General features: G+C 36.7%; 1 protein-coding gene across 1 annotated transcript in view; it reads right to left on the reverse strand.

Annotated features, from left to right (window-relative positions):
- Positions 1-2,890, reverse strand: part of LUZP4 (leucine zipper protein 4) — a gene marked incomplete at its 3' end in the record, with an annotated part of 21,836 nt that extends 18,946 nt beyond the window's left edge. The window contains 2 exon segments of the mRNA XM_006926944.2: positions 980-1,095; positions 2,863-2,890. Coding sequence (XP_006927006.2) covers positions 980-1,095; positions 2,863-2,890 — 144 coding nt within the window.
- Positions 2,891-12,878: the final 9,988 nt, after the last annotated feature.

Below are 12,878 nucleotides of genomic sequence, written 5' to 3' on the forward strand. Positions count from 1 at the left end.
TTATAGAAAAGTACTTTTCTCTGGTGAGTTCTGCTATAATGATAGTCTCAAAAGTATGAGAGAAAGATGCTTTCAATTTGAAAATGTTGTTTTATAGTACTCTTAGTTCATTTATGCATCATGTAAGCTCATATAGCCGACATAAGCTCATGTCCATTATTCTAAATTTTATGAAAAACCTCTTCACCCTACAGACTAAATGTCATCTCCTACATCAAACTTTCTCAATCAGAATGAATTACTGCATCTCCACAATATATAACTTATACTCCTATTAGAATATGTATTGTGACCTTCCTGGCATTAAATTTTTCTTTTTTCTCTCCTATCATTACATATAATATTTGAAGCAGGGCTGTTCTGGTATCTTGCATAGTGCCTGCATAGAAAACATTTAATAAGTATTTACTAAATCAATTTAAATTAATACTCAAAATATTCAAAAATGCAACAAGTTCCTCTCCAAAAAAAATTGCATTTACATAATTTCGCAAAAATTATTTAAGCTCCCAGAATCATCATTTTTACTAAATGACCACATAACATCTTAAGAAGGATCAGGTTATAGGCTAAAACAGTAGCATCAACGTTGGCTAATGAATCTGGATATGAGCACCCTTCAGATTCCTATCCAGTGACTGGCTCACCTATGAAAAGTTTAGAAGTGATGAATTTGTACAACTATAATATATCCCAACAGCAAAAATAATAATGATTATACAAGACAAATCACAAAACCAATAATCTCTTTTGGCCTGTTATAAATTCAAAATTTCGAGTAATGATTGAAAATAGCAAAAATTAAATGTTTATCAAAACAGTTACAAGAAAATATTAACAAATATTAATGTTCAAGGAATCATGAAGGAATAGTAAGAAACAACCTTTTCTCTCAACAGAATTTAAAATTTTCCTTAATATTAAGAAATATATTAAATTTAGGACCTTTTATATTGATTAATTCTTGGTATTTATTTACCTGTTTAGTTAAAGGCTGACTGTTTAAAGGGCTTTGTCCAGACTTGAATCCAGAAGTTCCTTGGTATGGTTTTTTATCATTTCCTTCCTTGACGCTGTTTTTGAATCTTGAGTATCCTTTGAAAAATAATTATTTTCCATATTTTCAGTCAGTAAATTCAGCATATCTTTTAGAATTATTATCCGTGATCTTATTGTTTTAAAACTATGTACTGGGTTTTGCAAAACTTTTGATTTCATTAGTCTGATATCGTCAAGGAGTCTCACTGAATTTTAGAAGTCTTTGCCATACTATTTCTATTTGCATACCCTTTTTTTTTAACTTTTTCAAAACTAGTTTCATGTATACAGTACATTGGTTAGACATTTATATAGTTTATGAAGTGATCCCCCCAATTACTCTATCACCCATCTGGCTCGACCCATAGCCATTACAATACTAATGATTATATTCCTTATGTTGTACTCTACATCCCCTTGACTCTTTTGTAACTACTAATTTGGACTTCTTCATCCCTTCACTTTTATCTCCCAGCCCACCAACCCTCCTCCCCTCTGGCACTTACCTGATTGTTCTCTGTGTCTGTGAGTTTGTTTTTGTTTAGTGTTCCTTTTGTTCCTTAGATTCCACATAGAAGTGAAATCATATGGTATTTATCTTTCTCTGACTTACTTCACTCAGCATAATAACCTCTAGGTCCACCCATATCATGATCTATCAGTATATCTTAATATATTAATATTCTTTGTATATAATACCTCAAATTTGGTTTTAGATGCCACCAAAATTGAGGCATATTATTCAGAACTGAAAAAAACACACTAATAGAACAAGGAGAGATGGGGAGAACTATCTGCCTGATATTAATCATGTGAATATTTGCCTCATCTGTTTTGCTTTGGGTGTAAAGAAAGCTTAAGAAATGTTCAAAAAATGTAGATCTCCAAAAGGCTCATAAAGATCAATTTTATGTTTAGTTAGAAACATGAGAATGGACCACCTCATCATTCTTAGCATCTTTGCCTTTATAATACCTACCATCCCTTCCTTTACTCAGAACCTGCTAAGCCACTGACGGATTCAAATAAGGACTCTAGTGAAGCTGGTAGGCAACTGGCATGGGCTTAAGAGTATGTACAATGTAAAGATGGTTCCGACCTGTTGACTAGACCATGAAGATCCATAATTGTTGAAAAGACTTTTCTACTATGGCAATCTACAGTACATTCATATTAAAATATGCGACTAATGTGGTTAGGGATGCAATCAACTGTCTTCATGTTCTTCTACACTCTCTATGCCCTACCGCATTTGTTTTTTCAAAATGTGGATGCCAGGGGCTTCTGGTCAACATGGTGGAGTAGGTAAATGCTGTGCTTGCCTCCTCTCACAACCACATTAAAAATAAAACTATACTACAGAACAACCATCATTGAGAAGCACCTGAAATCTAGCTGAACAGAAGTCCTACAGCTGGAGATATACAGAAGAGGTTACCACGAGACTGGTAAGAGGTGAGGAGATATGAAATGGGCAGGTCCCACATTTACATGTGCTGGTTGAAAATTGGGTGGAATATCTTAGCTACAGAGAGCAAGAAGAACCAGCTCCACACTGGGCTCCCCAGCCCAGGTTTCTAATGCTGAGAAGAGAAGTTCCCACAACTTCTGGCGGTGAAAACCAGCAGAGATTGTGGCAGAGTTAGATGGAGGGGTGTGGGAACTACAGATGTTTCTTTGAAGGGGCCTGTGTATGAACTGACCTCCTGATGGATTCACTCTCTCTAAGCTCGAGCACTAAGGTAGCTACTTAAAAGATCCCAGAGATATACAGGGAGGAAGTACTGGGAGAAACCATGGTTCCTTTGTTGAACTCTCCCTCACCTGGCTTGCAAACAGAGGTGGCCACCATATCTGATCCTCCATCAATCTGACTAAAACTCTGGTTCCCCCACCTGGTGATTCCCTTAGACCTCACCCCACTCAACTTGTGAGCCCACTTAAGCTGCTTGCAGTGGATTTTTCATACAAACAGACTGTCTTGGCTCATACCGTGGACTTTACTAAAATCTCTCAAATGTTCATATAACCTAAACAAGCAGCATCTGGCCTCATTGAGCCCCATACCTCTTGCTGAGCAGCCTCAAGCCTAGCACTAGTGGCAGCCAGCCTCGGTTTGTAGCTTGGCCTCTCAAGGCACCTCCAAGCTCAGTGTGGTTGGTGACCATTGGCATATTGCTTGGTGGCTCATTCCAGGTGGCTCCAGGCAGGGCACAGGCTGCGACTAAACTTGGCCTGCAGTGGGGCCACTTTCAGAAAGCCCCAGTCTGCATGCCCAGTGGCCGGCTTCAGTCTAAGCTGGAGCACTACCTGGGGCCATAGCCCAGGATGATGCACCCAAAGGGCACTCAGGGCAGGCACCAAAGCCCTGCTAAAGTGAATCTTGCTCTGTAGGTTCAGCCCCTGCACAATAGCCTCCCCCCCACTGTAGTCATGGCAAGTCTTCACGACCAATCAGCCCCAGGGTCAACCCTCCATGCCACTGACTTGCAAACAGCAACCAAGACTCAACTACTACAAGAGGGCACATACAATCCATATAAGGGACACATCTGGAGCACCCAGCTCAGGTGACCAGGTAGACTGTGCCCCTGGACCTACAAGACACCTACTACATAAGGCCACTCTACTAAGACTGGGAGATATAGCAGCCCTATCTGATACATAGAAAAAAAAAAAAAACAGGAAGTTAACCAAAATGGAGAGACAAAAAAAAGTCCCAAATGAAATAACAGAACAAATCTCCAGAAAAAGAACTAACAAAATGGAGATGAGCAATCTACCAGATGAGAGTTCAAAATGCCAGTTATAAGGATGCTCAGTGAACTTTGGGGAAGAGTAGATAAACTCGGTGAGAACTTTAAGAGATAGAAGACAAAAATTAAGATGGAAAACGTAAAAGAAAACCAGTCAGAAGTGAAGAATACAATAACTGAAATGAAGAATACACTAGAAGAAATCAACAGTAGATCGAATGAAGCAGGGAATCAAATCAGCGATTTAGAAGATAAGATAGCAGAAAACACCCAATCACAACAGCAACAAAAACATAAGTCCAAAAAACCAAAGATAGTTTAAGGGACCTCTGGGACAAAATCAAGCACATCAATATTCTCATCATAGGGATATCAGAAAGAAAAGAGAGAGAACAAGAAATCAAAAATTGATTTCAAGAAATAATGACAGAAAACTTCCCTAATCTGGTAAAGGAAATACACATAAAAGCCCAGGAAACAGCAGAGAGTTCTAAACAAGATGAACCCAAAGAAGCCCACACCAAGACACATCATGATTAAAATGCTAAAAGTTAAAGACAAACAGAGAATCTTAAAAATAGCAAGAGAAAAGTGTCTAGTTATTGACAAAAGAGCTCCCATAAGAGTATCAGATGAATTCTCAACAGAAATATTGCAGGTCAGATGGGACTGGCAAGAAATATTCAAAGTGATGAAAAGCAAGGATCTACAACGAAGATTACTCTACACAGCAAAACTCTCATTTAGAATTGAAGGACAAATAAAGAGCTTTCCAGACAAGAAAAAGCTAAAGGAGTTCATCACCAGCAAACCAGTATTACCAGAAATGTTAAAGAGACTTAAGATCACATAGGTGAGTAAATGGATAAGAAAATACGACCCTACAAATGCTGCCTACAAGAGATTCACTTCTGATCAAAAGACACACAGAGACTAAAAGTAAACAGATGGAAAAAGATGTTTGATGAAATAAGAAACAAACAAAAAGCTGGGGTAGCAATACTTATACCAGACAAAATAGACTTTAAAACAAAGACTATAATGAGAGACAAAGACCCAGTTATGCCACTTTGGGTATTTATCTGAAGAAATCCAAAATACTACTTTGAAAGGACATGAGAATCCATATGTTCATTGCAGCATTATCTCCAGTAGTACAGATATGGAGGCTACCTGGGTGTCCATCAATGGATGAATGGATAAAGAAAAGGTGGTACATAGATATAATGGAGTATTACTCAGCCATAAAAAAAAAAAAAAGAATGAAATCCTGCAACATGAATGGACATAGAGGGTATTTTGCTGAGTGAAGTAAGTCAGATAGAGAAAGACAATACCATATGATTTCACTTACATTGGAATCTAAAGAACAAAATAAAACAAAGAAGACAGAAACCAACTCATAGATACAGAGAACATTTTGATGGTTGCCAGATGTGATGGGGGTTGGGAAGGTGGGTGAAAAAGGGGAAGAGATTAAGAAGTACAAATTGATAGTTACAAAATAGTATAGGCTAAGAAATACAGTCAATAATATTGTAATAACTATGTATGGTGTCAGATGTAGATTTGTCAGGGTGATCACTTTGTAAGTAATATAAATGTCTAATCACTATGTTGTAAACTTAAACTAATATATATGCCAACTGTAATTAAAATAATTTAAAAAGCAAAATAAAAGCAATTTTTTATGTATATTTAGAAAAAAATACGGACCCCCATGGTGCCCGGATTATTAACCATCCTTCTCTTGTATTGCCTCCTAAATGTGGAATTGGACTAAACAGCCAGGTCCATGAACAACTATGAAACATTTCTCATTCTATCCAGCTCTCTTTCAAGGAAGTAACTTATATAAATTTAAACTTTTTTCATTTGTCTTGGTATAAGCTCTTACCAATCTGTATGCCTACTTTATAAGAAAAAGTAAATTTGAGACATTATGCAACTTCAGAAAACACTCCAATTTTGTAAATTTGCTGACCTAGTTACTCACAAATATTTGACTCTTTTTACAACATGTGATTTTTTTGTATACTTTACCTCTCTGCTTATGATGTCTAGAAGCATTTGGTTGACATTTGGAAACTGAATTCTTTTCTCTCTCATTCTGTGTTTCCATTTCTCTTTCTTCAGTGCTTGTATTTTCTATCTTTCTAAGGATTATTATGTCATCTGTATGAGAAAACAAAAATGAAGACAATGGAAAAAGCCAAATTACGACATGTTTCAAGTGAATAATCTATATTGTACCTCATCATACTGTAGTACATTTTAAAATTTTGTAACCCTAAAAAACAAAAATAACAGTATAATAATAATGAACTTGTGAAATCATAATAAAGATCAAACAATGCAGACATTTTAGTATTACTTTCCTGGAACAAGAGACAAATTTCCTGTTAAACAGATTTATAGTAACTTCATTTATGCAAAAATAAAATGCCTTCAGAGTAAAGTAGCTTAAGGAGGAAATCAAAGAAATGATTCTACTAAATATTATTTTAGTTTCAAAGAAACAGAGCAGTAGTGTCAACCTGATTAAATATAAGTACTACAAAATTAGTTGCATTCATTTTCTTTTTTCTTTCCCAGCTTTATTGTAATGTAATAGACAATTAGTTGCTCATACTTACATTGTACAATTCAATAAGCTTTTTTTCAATTATAGTTGACATACAATAATGTATTAGTTTCAGTTGTACAGCATAGTGATTAGAGCTCAAGTGATCACCCCATTAAATCTAGTACCCCTCTTCCCCCTTACATATTACATTGTTGACTATTTTCCTTATGCAACACTTTATATCTCCATGACTATCTTGTAATTATCCATTTGTATTTCTTAATCCCTTCACTCTTTATCACTGTCCCCCCAAACCCCTTCCCGTCTAGTAGCCCTCAAAATATTCTCCATATCTATGAGTTTGTTTCCATTTTTGTTGTTATTGCTGTTTATTTTGTTCTTTAGATTCTGCATGTACGTGAAATCATGTGATATTTATCTTTGTCTATCTGACTTACTTCATTTAGCGCAAAACCTTCTAGGACTATCAAGGCAATATCTTTTTCCATCCCCTTTCTTTTAGTCTGTGTGTCTTTTAATTTGAAGTGAGTCTCTTACAGGCAGCATATGTAAGGGTCTTGTTTTCTTATCCATTCTGCCACCTTACCTTTTGGTTGGAACACTTAATTCTTTTCCATTTGACGTACTTGTTGATGGGGATGTAGTTATTACCATTCTTTATTCCTGTTTTTGATACATGTTTTGTTTTGTTTGTTTTTTTTTTTCTTAAAGAAATCTCTCCAATATTTCCTGTAATACTGGCTTGGTATTGATAAATTCCTTTAGCTTATTTTTGTCTGAGAAGCTCTTTATCTGTCCTTAGACTCTAAATGATAGCTTTGCTGAATAAAGTGTTCTTGTTTGTAGATCCTGGGTTTTCATCACATGGAATATTTTGTGCCAAGCCCTTCTGTCCTGCATGGTTTCTTTTGAGAAATCAACTGCCAGTCTTATGGGTGCCCCTTTGTAGATAACTGCTTTTCTCTTGCTACTTTTAAGATTCTGTCTTTGTATTTAACCTTTGGCATTTTAATTATGATGTGTCTTTCTGTAGGCCTCTTTGGGTTCCTCTGTCTTGAGACTCTCTGAGCTTCCTGGGGTTGTACGTCTATTTTCTTCACCAGGTTAGGAAAATTTTCCATCATTATTTCTTCAAATAGCTGTTCAACATCTTGTTTTCCTTCAGGTTCTCCAAGACACATTTTTACCTTTAATCATGTCCTACAGGCTTCTTAAATTATTATTATAGCCTTGGCTTTTTTTTCCTGCCGTTCTGATTGAGTGTCCGTAGCTTTCCCATCCTCTATATCAGTGGTTTGATCCTCTTCTTTATCCACTCTGTTGATTCCTTCTAACACACTCTTCATCTTCATCTTCATCTTCATTTCTGACTGGTTCCCTTTTATAATTTCCATTTCCATTTTTATGTTTTTTATCTCTTTGTTAAAGTTCTCACTGAGTTCATCTACACTGCCCTTAGGTTCATTGACCATCTTTATAACCAGCGTTTTGAACTCTGCATCTGTTAGATTGATTGATTCCATTATTTTTAGATCTCTATTCTGTTCTCTCATATGGTTTCTGCTTCTTTGTCTTCCCATTTTGGCAGTTTCTATGTACTGAGAAAAGCTCCTAAATCTCTTGTTCTTATTAGCATGGGTTTGTGTAGTAGGAGTTCAGTGGCACAATCCTGAGAGGGGTTCAGCTGCAGGCCAAGTTTAGCCCCAGCCTGTGCTCTCCAGAGCCCCCATTAAGATTCAGCAAGTAATCCACTGATGCTGTGCTTATAGTTGCCTCAATAGGCCACGCCAGAATCCAAGGTCAACTGTGAACAGTGTGAATCTTGGTTCTGCTCAGCAAAGAGCATTTGACTTGGCCAAGGACATAACTGGATGTGGCTTGGGTGGTGCCGTGAGTTGGAGATTATGGAGTTTCAAGGAATACTCTGGGTGGAGGGACCTCTGTTATCCAGTTTGATGACGTCTCAGCTATGGCAGCACTGTTTCCGAACACTGGGTTGGGGGTAGGGCTCAACAAAAGAACAACGGAGTCCCCCAGCACTTCTGCCTGGGAGAAAGCCTCATCTTTAGCCCTCACTCCGACAACTGTGTCTCCCTGTAAGTCCCTGGTGCCCCGCCCCCCACACCGACCTCGAGTAGCCAACCAGGCGCTGGTGCTCAGAACAAGCAAGTCAATCTGCAAAAGTCTGCTCTCAAACACAGCCTCTTTAAGAGGTGTCTGCAGCTGCCATAATCTCTGCCCCACTCAGCCTCTGGGGACCAGGCAGCCTCACATCCTCGCTCCCTCCTACCTCCTCCTGATGCAGGGTGATTTCTTATTTCTCTCTGTAGTTGTAGGGCTTCTGTTCATCTAGACCCTGGCTACTCTGCTTGGTGTTTACTCCGTGTTTCTGTCACAACTTTGATGTGGTAGTAAGAGCAGATGAACAAAGCCTCTATCGTCTATGCCATTTTGCCCAGTGTTACATTTATTTTCTTGACAACTGAAAAAGGAAACAGTGGTGATGGATGTTCACAGGAAATATCAAAGAGGCAAAGAATCAAGATTAGTGTAGTAGCAGGAAGCAATCAGACTTTACTTTGTAATCAGGCATGTTTTAAGGCAGTTAGTAGAGAGAGTACTTACATGGCATGATTTGAAGGATGAGAGACAGGTACGACCTGCTCTAAAATAGCTCTCCTAACATCTAGAATGGAAAGTTCTAAAGGCTGGATGTTCTATTAATAGATGAAAGCTTACTTGGGTCAAGTAAGCTTTGGGTCAGGTATCTTTAGAAATAAGCACAAGTTAGGCATTTGGAAAAAGCTAGAGATACTAGGAAAAAGATAGGGAGCTGAGAAGGGTGTAAAAGAGAAGGCAGTTAGATATCAAAACCCATTCCTTTATGATTTTGCTTAGTACTAGTCCTCCCTCTGGTCTCCAAAACTCTGATTCTGATTTTCTTTGAAAAGACTGTCATCTCCCAAGGTAAAAGTCAGCATAGAGCTCAACAATCGAGTATCATTAATTGACAACCCCATTTTAAGCCTTTGTTCTTTCTGCCTCTCTGCAGCTAATGGTTGTAACATCTCCTGCAGACAGTCTTTAATTTTCGTTATGCAATTCCTTTTCTTTTCACTTTTTTCCTCTGTTGTTTCTCCTGTATTCTACATTTAAAGTCTGTACAAATCTCCGTACAGATTTTTTCCTCATTACAGTATAAGGGAGTGTGCTAACAGAACATCTTACAAGACACCACAGGAAAATTTTTAAATCTCCAACCTCTCCCCTTCATCAGCCCTGAAACAATCACTACCCAGTTTATAGGGACCCAATGAGATGGGCAACTTCCTAAATAGGAAAGCAAAACTTCAGAGAAGAGAAAAGAGTAAGCTCTTTCATAAGCTGGTACTTTTCATAATGACATGAGGAAGTGCTCTGGGACCAGTTTGTCTTGTGGCATTCATAAACAATTTACAGTGACTTTTAATTTTTCCTGTCCTTGGAGTCACCAAATATAATGGCAAGCTCCATCTTAAAATTTTGTAAAGTTTAAGTAAAACAGAAAATTTCTCATGCAGACCTACAGCTACAGTTGAGAAACATTTGCCTAATGCTTTATAACGGGGATGAATGGATAAACTATGTGGATTAATAAAACAACTTTAAATTGATAGTACTTTAAATTTTACTAAGCACGTCCACATAAAAGCTCTTGACACAGTACCAGACATACATGAGACACTCAATACGTAAGATAATAAATGGGCAAACATTTACTATCTCATATATGCCAGGTAATACACCCCCATGACTAAAGGTCAGGAGAGATTATCCTCACTTTTTAAAGATGGAAAAACACTCAGGAAGGTTATAAAGAAGGAAACAGACTTCCTCAAGGGCATAAAATTAATAATGTTAACAAGCTGGGACAGATTCTAAGTCCGAGTTGCTTACTATTACATTACACTTCCTACTTCAGAAGCACAGTTATCCCAAAAATTATGACAGCAACACCCAAGCTAGTAACCATTTATAGTTCACATTCAATAGGTATTCCTATTAAAATAGCATTTTCCTGTAAATTATTTTCAAAAGTAATTGCACATCAAATTTAGCATTCAAATATTATAACAGCAACATCTAATCCAGTATAAGAGCACCCACTTTGCCATGTCCCCTTGATTCTTTCAGCCTAAGATTTGGTACACCACCATTATCAGGCTTGTTCTGAACCATATAGTACCATATAGCATAGCTCTAAATCCTACCAGTGATCTCATTTGACCAAAAAGACTTAAGTCATTTGAACTTTCAAACTACTCTGCGACTCACATAATCCTTTTTAACTCATAAGTAAAATATATAAAATGGCTCCGGGAATGCCTGCAGTCTTCTTTCCCCATAATCAAATCTTTCTTAGTTTACTTTTCAGCTTACAAATATTATAAACTTCAGTCTTAGTATCATCCTGACAGTGCTAGAGGATTTTTTGATTCCTCTCCTTCTGAATATATTACTGCATGGAAGCATTTTGCCATCTCAATCTGACCCAATCCAAATATCACATAACTCCCTAGTACTATGAATGAACAAACATAAGAGAAAGAGTAGCAAACAACGGTATTATAGAAAGCAAAACATTGTATTTTTCACATACGATGGAGTTTTGATAAAAATGACATTCCCAAATAGGCTTTACAGAGATTGACTGTCATAGTTCACATTCAGCAAATGGGTATAAATTTCATATCTGCTACCTGGCCAATAGCATCAAGATATTTTGACTCACAATAATTGTTCTACAAGAGAGAAGGTAGAAAATACTCCGGTATTCATCCAAATCTATAATAAGGAGGCTTTTAGTCAATAATAGATCATTTTTCTACTTATTTTGCCTTACTCTAAGGCTGTTCATTACCCTAGACTACAAAGTATTTTGTTATGGTGTTGAAATTTAAATTTTCTTAACAATGGGCCACTACTTTCATTCTATTTAGACTCATAAGTAATAGTACTGGCAACTCTTTAATATATCAGCATTTGACCCCAAAGTGGCAGAATATACATTCTCTTCAAGTGGACATGAAACATTTTCAATGATACACCGCATGTTTGGCCACAAAACAAATGTCAGTAAATTTAAGAAAACAGAAATAATATCAAACATCTTCTCTGACCACACTGGTATGAAAGCAGAACTCAACTACAAGAATAAAAATGTAAAATACAAAAACACATGGAGGCTAAATAACGTGCTACTAAACTATGAATGGGTTAACAATGAAATCATGGAAGAAATCAAAAGATACCTAGAGACAAAGGAAAATGAAAACACAGTGACTCAAAATCTGTGAGACACAGCGAAAGAAGTCCTAAAAGGGAAAGTAATAGCAATACAGGCTGACCTCAAGAAACAAGAAAAAGCTCAAATAAACAATCTAACCTTACACTTAAAAGAACTAAAAAAACAACAGCAAACAAAGCCCAAAGTGAGTAGAAGGAAGGAAATATAGATTAGAGCAAAAATAAACAAAATAGAGTCTAGAAAAACAATACGAAAGATCAATGAAACCAAGAGCTGGTTCTTTGAAAGGATAAACAAAATTGATAAACCCTTTACCTGACTCATCAAGAAAAAAAAGAGAGGACCCAAATAAATAAAAGCATTAATGAAAGAGAAGTAACAACGGACTCCATAGAAATACAAAGATTGTAAGAAAATACTATGAGCAATTATATGCCCACAAATTGGACAATCTGGAAGAAATGGATACATTCCTAAAAACATATAATCTTCCAAGACTGAATTAAGAGGAAACAGAAAATCTGAAGAGACCACTTACTACTAATGAATTCAAATCGGTAATCAAAACTCTTCCAAAAAACAAAAGCCCTGGAACAGATGGCTTCACAAGTGAATTCTACCAAACATTCAAAGAATTAACACCTGTTCTCAAATTATTCCAAAATATTCAGAAGGAGGGAAGGCTTTATGATTCTTTTTATGTGGCCAACATTACCCTAATTCCAAAGCCAGATGAAGATACTACAATAAAAGAAAAGTATAGGCCAATATCCCTGATAAACATTGATGCAAAAATCCTCTACAAAATATTAGGAAACTGAATTCAGCAATACATTAAAATATTATATACCATGATCAAGTTGGATTAATTCCCGGGATGCAAGGTTGGTACAATATCTGCAAATCAATTAATGTGATATACTGGATTAACTAAATGAAAGAAAAAAATCACATGATATCAAACCACAGCTTCACCCTCTTCTACCTATCTCCTTGCAAGCACAAAGCTCTTCCTCCCCCCACCCCCACCCCAAGAAAGAAAGGGTGTTTTAACTGCTCTAACTAAAAACCAGTAACTAAAAGAGTGTACAAAGCCTTTCAAATTCCTTACTGAGTACATTCCATGGGGATAATCATATACACATTTCAACAGTTTCAACATTAGAGACATGATTCTACAAAGCAGTGCCTGTTCCTTCTACATCCTGAT

Source organism: Pteropus alecto, unplaced genomic scaffold, assembly GCF_000325575.1.
Source record: "Pteropus alecto unplaced genomic scaffold, ASM32557v1 scaffold54, whole genome shotgun sequence".
NCBI lineage: Eukaryota > Metazoa > Chordata > Mammalia > Chiroptera > Pteropodidae > Pteropus > Pteropus alecto.